This window comes from Chlamydomonas reinhardtii (genome assembly GCF_000002595.2).
Source record: "Chlamydomonas reinhardtii strain CC-503 cw92 mt+ unplaced genomic scaffold scaffold_31, whole genome shotgun sequence".
NCBI lineage: Eukaryota > Viridiplantae > Chlorophyta > Chlorophyceae > Chlamydomonadales > Chlamydomonadaceae > Chlamydomonas > Chlamydomonas reinhardtii.
In genome coordinates this window covers 32,937-47,780 of record NW_025061544.1, presented here as the reverse complement: position 1 = coordinate 47,780, position 14,844 = coordinate 32,937, and the positions used below count along the sequence as shown (strand labels likewise).

The 14,844-nt window shown below is 55.5% G+C and overlaps 1 protein-coding gene across 1 annotated transcript; it reads left to right on the top strand.

Annotated features, from left to right (window-relative positions):
• Positions 1 to 8,575: 8,575 nt before the first annotated feature.
• On the top strand, positions 8,576 to 11,868 carry CHLRE_31g758497v5 (uncharacterized protein). The gene is made up of 2 exons (XM_043073010.1): positions 8,576 to 8,980; positions 9,266 to 11,868. Exons 1-2 carry the CDS (start codon positions 8,831 to 8,833, stop codon positions 9,329 to 9,331), a joined length of 216 nt encoding a protein of 71 aa, XP_042914066.1. The 5' UTR covers positions 8,576 to 8,830; the 3' UTR covers positions 9,332 to 11,868.
• Positions 11,869 to 14,844: the final 2,976 nt, after the last annotated feature.

Sequence of the window (14,844 nt, the reverse complement as noted above, 5' to 3'; positions counted from 1 at the left end):
GCACACGCTAGCCAACCCAATCGCGACCCTCGCCAGTGCCATTCAGCCTGCCACAACAGCAATTCAACAGCATCTCGCACAACACACGGCTGGCGCCACCAACGCCTCGGAACTACAACATGCCCTTCAGACCGACCCGGCCATTCAAACACCGGACCTAGACGCCCTGGCTAACCAGCTCCTAGAGATCCTTCAAGACGGGCTTAGTATCCTAGTCGACATGTGCCCCAAAAAACCACCCACCCGCGGTGTGTTTGCACCTCGAAAAATAAATAAGCGCATCCGGGAGTCCCACAATGAGATAAAACAGCTACGCACACAGTGTGACGCACTACTCCAACAACAGCACCCATATGCTAACATCACGACGACGACGGCGCCCAACACTGGAATCCCATTGCCTGACCCAACGACAGAGCAGGATGCTGAAAATCCGCCGCCCCAACAGCCACCCCCGGCGCACGACGCCACCACCACCGCAGAACCACAACGCCGGCCTCGACCTCCCCCCGCCACGCCGGCGATAGCCAACCTGATTGACAAAATAAAGAGAGCCGGAGATACGCTGAGGCAAATCCTGAAAAAGCAAACACAGCACGATATCCAGAAAGCACGAGATAGGTTCCAACATAAACTTGCCACGCGCGCCAAACAAGCCCACAAAGACATATTTTCCACACAAGAGCAAAGCAGAGGCATACCCGCGCTAATACACCCACAAAACAAGGCCCACTGTACGGATAAAGCCTCCATCCTTGATGCAATCCATGCATTCTTCCAGGGCCAGGGAGCCAGCATCACAGGACCACGCAGTGGTAAATATAAACCCGAAGATCGAACGCAAGTGTACCCATTCGACCCCAGCCTCAGGGCCAGCTCCCCTGACACCTTCACCCTACACAGCCCCATTTCACCGCTGGCCCACACGCTGCTCCCTAGCATTGCTGACAGCGCTAACTTTGACACGTGTATCGATCACCTAAGTCGCAACAAATCCCCCGGGCCAGACGGTATCCCCAATGAACTACTCCGCGCCCTACCCGCCCCTATGCGCACAACCGTGCACAACCTCCTCACTCTTATGTGGGTCCGAGCCCATACGCCCACCTCCTGGACCGCCAGTGAAACGGTCTTACTCCCCAAACCAGGCGACTCGCTCCTACTAAAGAACTACCGACCCATCGCGCTAGCCAATACCACGTACAAACTATGGACCAGCCTTATCACCGTGGCTATTTCGGATATTTCACAAGACCTAGACATTTTCAGCGAAACACAAGAGGGGTTCCTCCGCTACAGGAACACCGAGCGGCAAACCCTCAACCTAGTACACGCACTTGAAGACGCTGGGCTCACCAAGCAAGACATATACGTGATGTATGCGGACTTCTCCAGCGCCTTCAATACTATATCGCACGACCGCCTCCTGGAAATCATGTGGGACCTAGGAATGCCACACGACCTGATACGCGTCGTGCAAAACCTATACTCCAACGCCCGCACATACGTACGGACCGAACATGGCCTCACGGCCCCAATAAGTATAGAACGAGGCACGGTGCAAGGCGACACGCTCTCCCCCGTCCTCTTCTTAATGTTTATCGAGCCCCTAATCCGGTGGCTGCACGTTGGTGGACGCGGCTACTCATATGGCTGCTTACCACCGCACCTGAACGATCGCTATAACTGCTCGTCTGCAGCGTACGCCGACGACCTAGCGGTGCTTACAAACACCTTGAGTGACCTGCGGATACAATGCGATAAAATCCACCGCTACTCTGAATGGGCCGGACTGCAGGTTAACCACGCAAAGTGCAGAGTCACTGGTATCCTACACCGCAGAGCCATGCAAGACAAGGGTCTGAACGGGCCCACATGCAACCGTACACTAAGATCAATGCTGGAAAACAAAATACACATTGGCACCACAAGTATACCCTACCTTCCAGCGACGGAACCGTTCAAGTACCTCGGTGTGCAAGTCACAATGACCCTAAACTGGGGGCCCCAATTTGCGTACCTATGCAAAAATATCACGGACAAAAGCCTAAGCCTCCAAACATGTCAAGCCTCACCAGAGCAATGCCTGCGCATCATCAAATCGTGCATTCAATCCGTTGCTGCATATAGTTTCGCCGTCATGCCCTACACGGAAAACGACATACGCACACTTGACAATATGATCGCACGACTGGCCAGAACATGCTATCGCCTCAGCCGCGGGTTCCCCACGCGAGCCGTCCTAACGCCAGCAGAAATGTCTGGCCTAGGAGTCGGCTCTCTGCTCCCTATCTATGTGCAGAAAGCAACACGGGCCCTAACATTGGCCCTGAATGACCCAGGCCGCCTGGGAATGGTCACACATGCCCTGCTGGAACTACAGACCAGAATAGCCGGCACTACAGACATGCACAAACTCCGCCATGAAAGCCACTACTATACGACACTGAAACAACTCAGCATCATGCGCGCCTATAACCTCACCCTATGGGACCACGGGGCCCCATACAAAGGGCCACCCAACACACTGCTAACCGCAATCAGCCGCAGCCCACACCCTATCTCACACCACTTGGTCCTTACCTTGACACAAGCCGGCCTTGATTTGCGAAACCTTGTAGGTAAAGAGCGTACACCCGAGGGGCGCGCATGCCTCATTCCTTCTGACATCCTCTTCCAACACCTGCCACGTAACCAATGCCAACATAAGCACCGAGTGGCCCTAAACCGCCTTAGCCTATGCCTGAGCGCGGAATGCGACGGTGCCCGTGAGGCACCTTTCAACCAGGCTGAAAGCTACAAATGTCACTTACCCCTTCCGCAGCGATACAGAGCCCTCCCCAACATGCCAGCCTTTGCTGCCCTCCTACCCCGCAATGCCACCCCGGGCGAGCTAACAACCCAATCTACGATGGACGCCCACCTCCAACACATGACTGCACTACACCCCAATACAGAGGCTCAAACACCCCAACACCCAAATGGCCTAGGCCCCCGCCAACGCCAAACCACGTTAGCCCACATGCTGAGAACAACAGGTGCCCCACCCACAACACCAACCCAGTCGCCAACGGCAACTCTAACCCAAACTCCGACAGGCACACTGCCTACCCCGCCACTAGCGCAACCCATGCCACCGCCGCTAACACAGCCCACGCCCCCACTAACAACACCAGCGGGCCCGGACGCCCCCAACACCCAGACACCACCCCCAGTAGCGTCCCTCACAACGGCCCACCAGCAGCCAAAAAGTAAGAAACAACGACCCAACGCCATCAAGCGCCTACAGCAAAAGATTGATGCTGACCCCCGGCACGACCCACTGCCACCTACCGATATGCGCAGCCACACAGAGAAATATGGCTTTATACTAAACAACGACCCCGATGAACATGACTCCGGTCCCCCGAACTTTGTCATGTGGGCACCACACTACTTTGCCAATGTACAAAAAGACATGCAAGGAACCAACCGCATGCCTCGACTTGGAATTCCCCGCCACCACAGCAGGTTCCCGCAAAACCGCACTCGCCCCAACCCGACCCGTACAATCCCAGCCCACCTCGCAGACCCCTACTTCCTGGGTAGCCAGGTGGACGACACCAATCCGCTCAATCCCGTCACAGCTTACATATCCGCAAACCCGCCAACAACACCTCCCACCTGTGCTTACGACTCCCGACCGAGATGGGCAGACACTGGGGATTTCATGATTGCACCTGAGCCTCCAAACTGGCCGAACATTACTGGTGCCACACCGGGGGACAGCCACGACCCCCGCCAGGCTGACCACGACCCACAAGGACAAATGCGTGCAGAATATATGCAGGAGCGTGAACGCCTCCGTGCACACTTGGATGACCACCCACCCCAACCAAGGCCCTTCAAGCGTTGGATGGGAATCCGACTCCAGCTCCTGACAGGCAAACTACCTTGGCCGACGCAGGCATACCACGTTGCCCATGCAGCGAAGCAACTAGTGTACTCCCTGTACCACGACATTGAGGAAATCTCGCACATTCAAGCTGGGCCCATCACTAAAGCCGTCACTGCCCCAGAGAAGGGTGCCAGTCTCCACACCGAGCGCTACTACGAGGTAGCTTGGAAGGACACAACCATTGTTAAAGGAGCGGCTGAGGCTTACACCCGCATGAAGTATACTGGGACTGCTGCCGCACACATGGGATACGGGCAAGCGTGCCACAAATATTTCCTGCGCATGAAATGGGACCCCACCAGCGAACCCGTAGACAAATGCCCCACCCTCCAAGGGTGGACCCCTGCCATCTCCGAACACCTGCGGAAACTTGCAGAACCCCCTACACCCACGCCACAACCCAAGCCAAAAGACGCCCGTCTTACACCTGCCCAACAGCAAGGGCGATGGACGCAAGCCGACGTGGCCGCGTCCCACGTCCGACGCACCACCAAACAGAACACGCGCATCGACACCAACCCGTGCAATCCCTACCTCGACGTCCACCCCACCGGAAGGTATACAATCCAAATCCCAGACACATACACTGATGAACGCACCCTCGCCCACGTCTACAACCCTACCGGACGCCACATAGCATCCGTTACGCTAAGTACCTTGCTGACTCTTAAAGCTCGGTATGAACACGCCCTATCTACCCACCATGACGCAACCAGCCCGCACCGATCTCAAGGGGGCTTCCCGGAAGACTTGGCTAAACTGCTACTCCGCACACGGGTAGACAGCAAAGGCAAGACATGCAAGTCGGCCCCCGCACGTGAGCGCTCTCTCCCCGAGTCCCTGAAGCTGGCGCTGTATAACTGCCTTGCCTCGACACACTCAGACCCTGACCGCCCAGTGGCGCTGGTGGAACGCTTTGCCTCTCCACTCAACTGCTCGGGCCGGGCCACTAAATATTACAGCCAACACGCAGCTGACTCCCTCTTCGGGGCCTCACATGATGCGTACACGGCCCCGTTTGATGGCCTTTCCCTCGCCCACCCTGACCCCGACCCAGACGCCTGCACAAAGGCACTGGCGTGGGCAACAGCATCGATCGAACACCTAGAACACCAGGCCACCCCCGCCATTACCTTCATGATTATCCCACAAGGCAAAGGCGCCGCCAGCCGGTGCCTTGCGAGTCCACATGTCACCATCCTGGCCCTGATTCCGCCTGGCGTATCCGCCTCTAGCATGTTAGATGGCCTTGGGGCGGCCGACGAGGCTGCCAGCAGCAAGCAGGGCCTGCAGCTACTCCTCATTGCGAACACCACAGGGGTACAAGCACTCAACTCCAACAACAACCTGACACGTCTCCAAACCTCCCTGGCCGAACTTGGAGCGGTGCCGCCACCGACCTCGCAACCCCCAGGGCGCCGACAACCACTGGAGTGGCCCGCGCGCGTAACCCTCCCCCGTGACCGAACAGCCCCACCGGGCCGACCATACAGCCACCGTGCAAAAGCCCGTGCAAAGCAGCTAACTAGACCCCAAGCCCCAGCAGCACGGGGCCTGGACACATGCCCTACGCCCATGCCCACGCTCTCTGCCCTCTACACCACACGAGCTGCCTTCCCCACTCGGAGCAGCTACCTGTACGATGCCGCCACCATTGTTTGGACCGACGGATCTTGCATCAAAGTTGCAGCCGGTGAAGATGGCAACGAAATGAACAAACTCGGTGCTTGCGCGTGGTCCCAACAGACCGAACACATATACGTCGAACCAGGCGGCCTCAACAGCACCAACACAATCCAGAGAGCCGAACTATCAGCCATTCTCGTTGCGTTAGAATACATCCGCCCCCGACTCTGTCTGCTGGGCATGACCCAAGTAACCATAGCCAGTGATTCCCTAGTGTCTCTCTACTTGATCCGCCGAGCCCTTACTGCACCACAACGACTCCTACTATCCAAGCATAAAAACCTGCTGGAAAACATACTCCACGAGCTACAAATGTATGCCGACGCCGGGGTCCCAGTCCAGCTGCTGAAAGTCCGCTCTCACACAGGGCTCCACGGCAACGAGGAAGCTGACAAAGGTGCCGCCAAAGTCGCTGCCAACGACATGGAGGCCATGGGGCAGGCCATACGCTTAGCACCAGACGAACCGTGGTCCAACATCTGGTGGCCCAAACGCAACTCTGACAATTTCTACCTAAGTGACCTAAACCGTGGAGTCCTGAACTCATTGCCCCCCGAAGCACAACAAGGCTTTACCAATAATACACCAGTGCTGGAGCAATGGGCGGAAGCATCTGCCAACATGTGCCCCACCCTCAGCAACCGCACCCTCGCCAGCTCCACCAGGCACCCCTGGCTGGTCAAGCAAATACTCTACGCCCGCTACGGCTACCTCTTCAACGCACAGCTTAAACGGCGCTACCGCCTGGGAGGGAACGGCAACTGCCCCCTCTGCCACACCCCTGACTCCGGCGGGCACATCCTCGGAGGTTGCACACACCCTAAAATGAAAGGCGCGTACATCAACCGGCACAACTGGGCAGTCCAGCGTGTCGCCAAATGCATCTCCAAAGGGACCTACGGGAACGGGTTCATGGTCATGGACGCGGGCCCCCTAGCCGACCTGCCACACTATGCGTCTGCACAACGCCCCCCCGCCTGGCTGGCTGCGGAGAGGACATCATCACCCCTTATTACAAGGCTCAGACCTGACATTCTGTTCATCCCAAACCTGCCCGCCCATGAAACACATAGAGAAGGGTACCGCCCGCCCCTGAACAAAGCACGGCTGCCCATCTATATCCTTGAAATCGGTTACAGCTCTGACGTTCGCCATTTGGACAAGCGGGAAGAAAAATCTCAACAACACCAAGAACTCAAGCGACTGCTGGAAGCGGCCGGATGGACGGTCCACTACTCCACCAATGAATGCCTTGCGCTCGGAGTGACTGGGGCCATCCCTTGCAACCTCACTAAGCTGCTCACCTCTCAACTTGGGGTGACCCACACAGCCGCACGAGTATGCGGAGAGAGGCTCCACACACACGCTGTGAACAGTGCGGGCGGCATTATCAAAATGCGCCGAGTAACCGAGCAGGAACTCAAACCGAGAGGTGGGTGAGCCACGGCTCCCCCACACCTCCTCTGAGTGCGTGGTGAGGTGGCAGCGCGAGGGGGATGGGCCCCCTCGCCCTAGCCACCTTACCCCGATAATCCACGCCAGGCCCCATGGGCCGGCGTTGTAATTATTATTATTATTGGATTGAGCGAAGAGCAGATGGAAGTATGAAGCTGAACAGACCACGAAGTGTCATAATAATAATAATAATCCCAACGCTGGCCCATAGGGCCTAGCATGTATTAACGGGGCAACGCCTTCGCTGATCATCTCTCAACCCAGTTCGAGAGAAGGCGGGAAGTCACCACGACCACCTTATCATTTGCCGGTCCTGCCCACCGGTGGGAGCGGGGTGGATTGCTCGGATGATCTACCCTCACGGCTTTCGGTACCTGAGATCGGGGGATCAGGTAATGCCGACTGTCGGGCAACATCTCAACTGAAACTCTGGATCGCTCCAGAGTCCGGCCCCTTCGCCGGCACTTCACGACCGCTCTCTTATCTGACGTTAGCCACGCATGACAAGGACACGACTGAAGAGCCGTGCGGTCCCTGCGGAGCGCCTGTGCGTGATTTGAATACGCACGGAGGTTTCCCCTGTACCGAATTTGGGGAGGATCGAACCTGGGTCTGAACCGACGTTGCACACCAACTTATCGCTAAGCAACCTCTGCCGTGGTCGATCACGAAGTGTCATAATGGAAGAGGAGCGAGGCGGAGTGATGGCACCTAGTAACATGTTCGGTATGGCGGGAGGAGCGTCCTATGGGAGCAAGCCTACTAGAGCTAGAGTAGGCCGAAGGCGCTGCAGGCGGCACGCCCCTGGGGTCCAGAGCAGGGTGTTCGTTCTCCACGTCACTTGCTCGTGAACTGCGTCAGCAGGTCCCTCTTGTAACCAATGCAATCTGGGGGCAGGGGGGCGGACTGCACGAACCGTGTCAGGTTGGGGGCCGGGCGGCGGGGCCGGTGGGGGTGGGGGCTGGGGGCTAAGGCACGAACCGTATCACACAATGTAAGAGGCTTCTGTGCCCGGCTGGTGCCACTGTGCCTACTGTGCCTTTGGCAGTTGGGAGCGGGAATGATGGGTGGTGCGGAATGTTGGGTTTTGCACCATGGCTTGGCGGTTGGCTGCCCAAAGCCTGTTATGCATGCTTATATATGCGTGCAGTAATGATACAGCAGTGTCATGCTCGCATGTAAAGTTTAATATCAGAACCTGTCCAGCCCTGGTAGCCCTGGCCCTCACCCAAAAGTCTGAGCTCAAGCAGGCATGTAAAGGTGCAACAAAACCCTACCCGCCAGCCAGATAGAGTCAGTTGCACCAGAGTCCGCTGCACCGCAGGCCTTCTTCTTTAGTAGTAAAATTAGGTCTAGTTCAATGATATGAATGATTGATTGCAGGCATGCGTGAGTTGTCAATTATACATACATGAGGCCGACGGCAGTACAACGACATGGGCCATCTGCGGTGCTACATAGTCGTGCTATTGGCCTTGCTTGTTATTGTTATAGACACGTTATGCCAGGTGCAAAATGGACTTTACTTGGGCTGATATATCAGCCAAAATTAAACCGGCGTTTCCTAACACCGCGGACGAAGCAATTGAAATCTTTTCTGAGCATGAAACCCCGTTGGGGCTTGTACTTAGCTTTGGCTGGGATCGCGAAAAGCTGCTGGCCGGCTCGGAAGCCGCGCGCTTCACGGCGGTCGAGCAGGTGGTAGAGGTGCTGCTTCGGCCCACAAACGCGGACCCGAGGGTGGCCAAAGCAATGAGGGGCGCTATGAACATTATCATGGCTGAGTTCCTGCGAGATCCGCCTCCCCAAGATGCGACTCCTTCGAACATCAAGGCGGGGGCGGAGGGACCTCGCCCGGCACCGGGAGCCCCCAACCGCGCAGCGGGCTCCGGTTCCGCACAGGTGAGGTGCAACCAAACAGACGGATGTCTGATATTGTTGACATAGTTGCTCAACGCAGGGGCAGCAGAGCGGCAAGTCAGTAGAGGACTCCTTATCCAAATTACGAGAAATGATGCTCAAGGATACGGGCAGCACCAGATCCAACACTTCGGATTTTAGCAAGGACATTGCAGAGATGTGGTGGCTTGACAATGGAGGCACATTGGCCAGCCAGCTCAGGCTGCCAGCTCCGGACGGCTGCGGTCATTACATGCTTCTTGACGTTCATGCTGGCCCTCCGCCCAGCGGGTCAGCCAGCGAGGGCGCCGCTGGTCCCAACAGAAAGCGATCCGGCGAGGAGATTGGGCGTGAGCTGAAGCGCGCTAGGACAGGGAGCATGCACTTCCAGTGCCTGGTGTGCAACAGCGTTAACAGAATCAGTGAGAACAACAACAGCAACCTAGCCGAGATCAGAAGTCACTGCGTGCGGGCAGTACATCAACGTGGGATGCAGGCGGCTAGACTGGGCTACATCATCGGCGTGCGACATTCTCTTGAATCCTTGCGTGAAACCGGTACCCATACTACAGTGGAGACTGCCCAGCCCAAGCCGGTGAGTTTGGTTACGGTTAGGGCAATCCCAATCCCATCTTGGCTGGACCACAACATTCGATCCTGTGCTTGGCCACATTACATCCTATCTTGTGCAGGCAACTCCTGTCGATCCAACTATGATCGAGTGCCCGCCCACTCCCGACGGCATGCCGTCGGCGGGCTTGAAGATGTGGCAAGCATTTAAGCAAGTCATCGACGATTACAAGGCTGCGGCGCCGCACATAGTTGCACATACATCCAAGACTCAGCCTTCCGAGCCCCTGGGTCTGCCTGCTGATGTGAGTACCACGCCCGGCGCCTTTAGGCATCTAGGTTCCACCTCGGCGGGTGTGGCTCCAGCTTCTGAGCGGTCGGGTCCTTTGGCTCCGATTCCAATTGTGTGGAGTCAAAGCAACATGGGTCGAAGCGGGGATGGTAACAATGTTGCTAAGGGATTCAAAGAAGGGGCCACAGGAGAAAGCAGCGTGGCTGGTGTTGCTGGTGTTGCTGGCTTTGGGGAAGGTGGGGAAGGTGGGGATGGTGGGGATGGTGGGGATGGAGGGGATGGTGGGGATAGTGCGGATGGGGAGGGCGGTGGGGACCGTGGGAAGGATGGAGGGGATGGTGGGGACCGTGGAGATGGTGGGGGCAGTGCCCAAGGCGGGGGTGGTGCAGCCCAGGGCGGGGGCTGTGCCCAAGGCGTGGTGCCTAAGGTGTAGGTGGTGCTGCAGCTAGTGGAATGCCTAATGGAGGGCTCGTGGAAGGATTAGAGTGGAAGCTAAGGCTTAGAGCATGTGAACTATGTGAACATGGCTAGTGAGCTGACCAGTTGCCTCCAATGCTTGCTTGTAGTTGGGTGAATGCCCTTGCTGTGGCAAGGCCCCACATCAACCTCTGTGCTGCTGCGGAGATCCTCCCATCCAAGTAACCTCAAGTAAGGACTGGAAAATGGTGAAGGAGCGGTGCCTCTTATTTCCATCCAATTGGGTCCTGGGTAGACTACTGCTGGCCTGCTATCGGTGTCACTGCGCCTTAATTGCCAAAGATCTCCAGCAACTTGACCCAGTATACAGCTTCGAGGCGGAATACATGCTCGTCAGCTGCTTGAGACCCACCAGTTGTCCAGGGTTCTCCTGCCCAGCATTGGCCGCCAGTCATGTTTCTGGATCCATCAACGCTGAAACATTCAGACGCTTATGTGAACTCGAACCCAATATAAGACACTTTCCGCAACTACAAAGTCCAATGAAAGACGGGGTTGCACATCTGCCCGCGGACGGGCAAGGAGACGTACTACCACCCGTCGCGCATCAGCCCGCAGCACGTTGCGCTGTGAACGGCTGAAGCGGAAAGCGCGGCCGTGGGAGCTGCGTGTACTGTGCTAGTGACGGCGTGCTTGGCCGTGGCGCTGGCTGTATGCTGAGTATGTGTGCGACGCGTGATGCGTGGGGAAGTTTAGAAGCATGGTTACGGGACCGGACATGGGTTTCCGTGGGAGCCATCGTGCAGTAGTTGGTAACGCCGGATTGTGCGTGCCTGAGCCATGTGCAGGACCATATGCGTGGCAGACACTGCAGACTTGCGGCATGCAAGTACTGTGACGTAATGACTGCGGTGATAGCAGCATGCGTGATTAGCTGCGGGTTATATGCAGCGGTTGGTACTGCGGTTAAGCAGTGCTGTTGTCTACCAAGGGCGCGAGCGGCCTAGCTTGCCAAGGGTGTAGATGTGTGTGCGAAGTGTGTGACTTGCGGATTGAGCAAGCACGACGGTTAGGTCTTGTCCGACTAAACAAGCCTGGTAGCATGTTTGCCGGTGTGCGCAACATGAGATTGATTGATTGATGCGATGCGGTATAAGCATGTGGGTAGGATGATGCAATGGACATGCGAGATGCAGCGGAAAGCGTACGGTGATTAAGACATGCGATTTATTGACTGACCCATCTAGCGTGAGACGGCTAGAGTCGCGTGGGAGCTACGTTAGCTGTGGAGGCATGAGTAGTGCAGGATGTGCGAAATGATTGACGTGTGTTCGTGCCGTCGACCACGTGGGAGTGTTGGAAAGTCGCCGGTATGGTCGACTGTCACTCACACTAGTTACACGGGTTACACCGAACGTTAGGCAATGCAGGAAGTAGCGTGCCTAGGAAAGTGAGGATGAACGGGCAATGCAACAGGTGCTGCGGGCGCAAGTAGCCGGGGAAGTTGCATGCGGACGTTGCGCGATCTAGGCGGGATATAAGCCGGCGTTGGCACGCCGGACTTACACCAGTCTTATTCTACCTTACTGGGTCAATGTAACAGTATAACATGCCAACACCAGTTAACTTGCAGATTTGTCCGCAGCACGCTGTGTAATGGTGTCCCAGCCCAGGGCGATGACATGTGCCTTCTGTGCAGGCATGCTTGCAATCACCGCGCATTGTGGGCTCGTGCAGATCGGAAGGCCCAATACCATTTAAGCTTGGCACTCAGCTTTCCAGCATTCAGCAGCAGCAGTGGCTTAAGGAATGATTATTTGACAACTATTGAGATGATGTACAAGCTGCACTCCCTGATCACCGGATCGCTAACTCAGTTAGCGATTTGACTCGTCCTTACGGCAGAAGGGACCCGGGTACAAATCCGGATAAAAGCCCAATTATGCAAAAGGCGAAAGATTGGTGTGAAACCGATTGGTGATCCCACGAACGATAGGTAATTGCCCTTGTGGCAATTGCGGGCTTATGCCCGCTGCAACCTAGAAAGGTCGTGGTGCAGAAGACCGATTTAGTGGCGAGGTCCAAGGTTCAAGACAAGGCTCAAGATCCAAGGCTCGAGGCGGAGCGCCATGGCTCCGCGGATTGCACGAACTGGCAGTGCTCCACTACTATAACGCGGCGTTTCCCTAGCTCGATATGCTAGGTGTGCAGGCTTGGATGTAGTGGACTTTGAAGAGCGGCCTAGGACTTGGAGGTTGTAGTTTCGGAGGTTGTGACTCTTTCGTGGTGAGGCGTCAGCGTGAGGGGGGCGGGCCCTCTCGCCCTAGTCACCTTGCCCCGTTAATCCATGCCAGGCCCTATGGGCCGGCGTTGTAATTATTATTATTATTATTCTGCACTCCCTGGGCCCAGTGCAAAAACGCCAGAGTCGGCTATTACTGGAGAAGGAAGACTCGTCAGCACATGTACCGAAGCTGCGCCAGAAAATTCAGGGCATGCAGCTGAAGCAACAAAATCTTGCACCTGTGTGCAAGTTATTCCAAGAAGCATACGATATGGGGGTTCTGGGCGAGTCTGGGCTGGGGGCCATCCTAAAAGACATTGGGCAAGCCCTAGTGAAAGGCAGGCGAGCGCGCAGGCTCAGTCCAGAAACGAGGCTCTTGTACTTTACACTCTTGCATAATGGAGGACCCAAAGTCCACAACTATGTTTCTGAGCTGCTGCTGGGGCCCTCTATACGCTGGACTAAAAGGCTGAGAGCCAAGTTCGATTACCCCATCGTGCAAGGGTTTGTGTCACAGTTCTTTGACGTCATAGCACAAACTCTAGATGCATACAAACTCAAACACTTGCCGTTCATTGTTGCTGAAGACGGAACAGCTGTACAAATGCGGATTGATGTGGATTATGACGCCGCAAAACAAGAGGTGTATGTGTTTGGAGTGTGCGGGGGCAGCTATATCGTGACAACTCCCAGTGAGCTGGTGGACTTGGTAAAGCGCTACGGAATTGCGACTACTCTGTACGTCTATACTGTTATTCCTGTGATTCGGGGTGGCCCACATCTTCCTCTTTTTGCATTTTGCCATGACGGCTCTAGCCACACCTTCACCCCTCAGACTATTGTCCACACATGGCTTTACATGTATCAAGAGTGTCAGCGACGCAACCTCAAAATGATTGGACATACTCATGATGGCGACTCCCGGTTACGGAAGACATGGAAGTCATTATTCAGGAAGGGCGCCCTTCCCGCGGCAGCAAACTCTCTGACTATCTCCAATTGTGTGGTTGAGGCGGTTGCTCCCATGGTAAGTAGACATTTTTTATTGCATTTACATTGTGTTGATAATGCGTCGCAGGTATTTGGACCAGTCATGGGATATTTTGATCCCCTGCACATTGCATGGCGCATTCGTCGGCAATACCTGGACCCCAAGCGCAATCTGGATCTTGGAGGCCTGATTATCACACATAATAAGCTGATAGTCATGCGAGAGAAGCTGAAACTGAGCGCCGCTGACCTGGATCCAAAGAACAAGCAGTCGTGGACAGGTAGGCCACAAGCCCTTCCTTATGTTTCATACCTCAAGCGGACCCTTGCTTCCTACAGGCACTCTAAAGATGTTTGATGTTTCGATCATAAGAAAGGTCAGAACTGCACGTGTCTGCGACATCGTCAAAGTTGTAGCGGTGACGGAAGGGGTACGGGAGGCAGTCAAGTCACTTGGTAAGTGGCGGAACGGACAGAAGAAAGTGACCTAAATTGCGTTAACTATACCTTGTCCCCTTGTTCAGGTCCGGAATTCTATGCAAACTATTTGTTTTTGGAATTTGGCCACCGCTACCTATTCGAAGTGGATGGGGAGACTCGCACCCCAAAGGCCCTGGTAGCAGATGCTGCATTCTGCATTTTCTTTCTGGCCCTGTGGCAGCACGATATTAAGGAGCGCAACAAGAGAAAGACAGGGGTTTCACTCAAGTCGTCCTTTGTGTCGCATGAAACATACTTCGACGTACTGGCATCATGCATGGCTATGATACTGGCTGTCAAAATCTTTGCTTTGCACTACCCTGGAATCAAGATTGACCCGTCGAGATTTTCCAGCAGGTTTGCTGAATACATATTTCAGGCCTTTAGAAGCGCCACCAAAACCAGCAACAAGGTCAATGCGCTGCAATGCATGCACATACTCAGGGGTATAGTACATATGACAACACCGGAGGAAGCGGGGATGCCCAGCATCAAAAACAAGAGGGGTATGACGCAAGGACCAGCATCTGTGGATGAAAATGCATATACAGCCCCACGGAATTACTATCCTGACCCGCATCAGGTGGACCAGGTCATAGATGAGGCAATCCATAGGGCATACATGGAGCTGAAAGCATTGCTAGATGTGCCCTTAAATCACCGAGGCACCAGCTACAACTTGTGGAGCCGCATGGGGATGCATTATGACGCTATAAAGCAAGGCAAACTGACATTTTTACCTGCCTTGAAGGCTGAGGAGGTAAGCCCAGTAACTATGGACCTGTAGCCGGTGACCTCTAATCAGCTCTCACCTCGCAGGCTTGCGATTGGAGT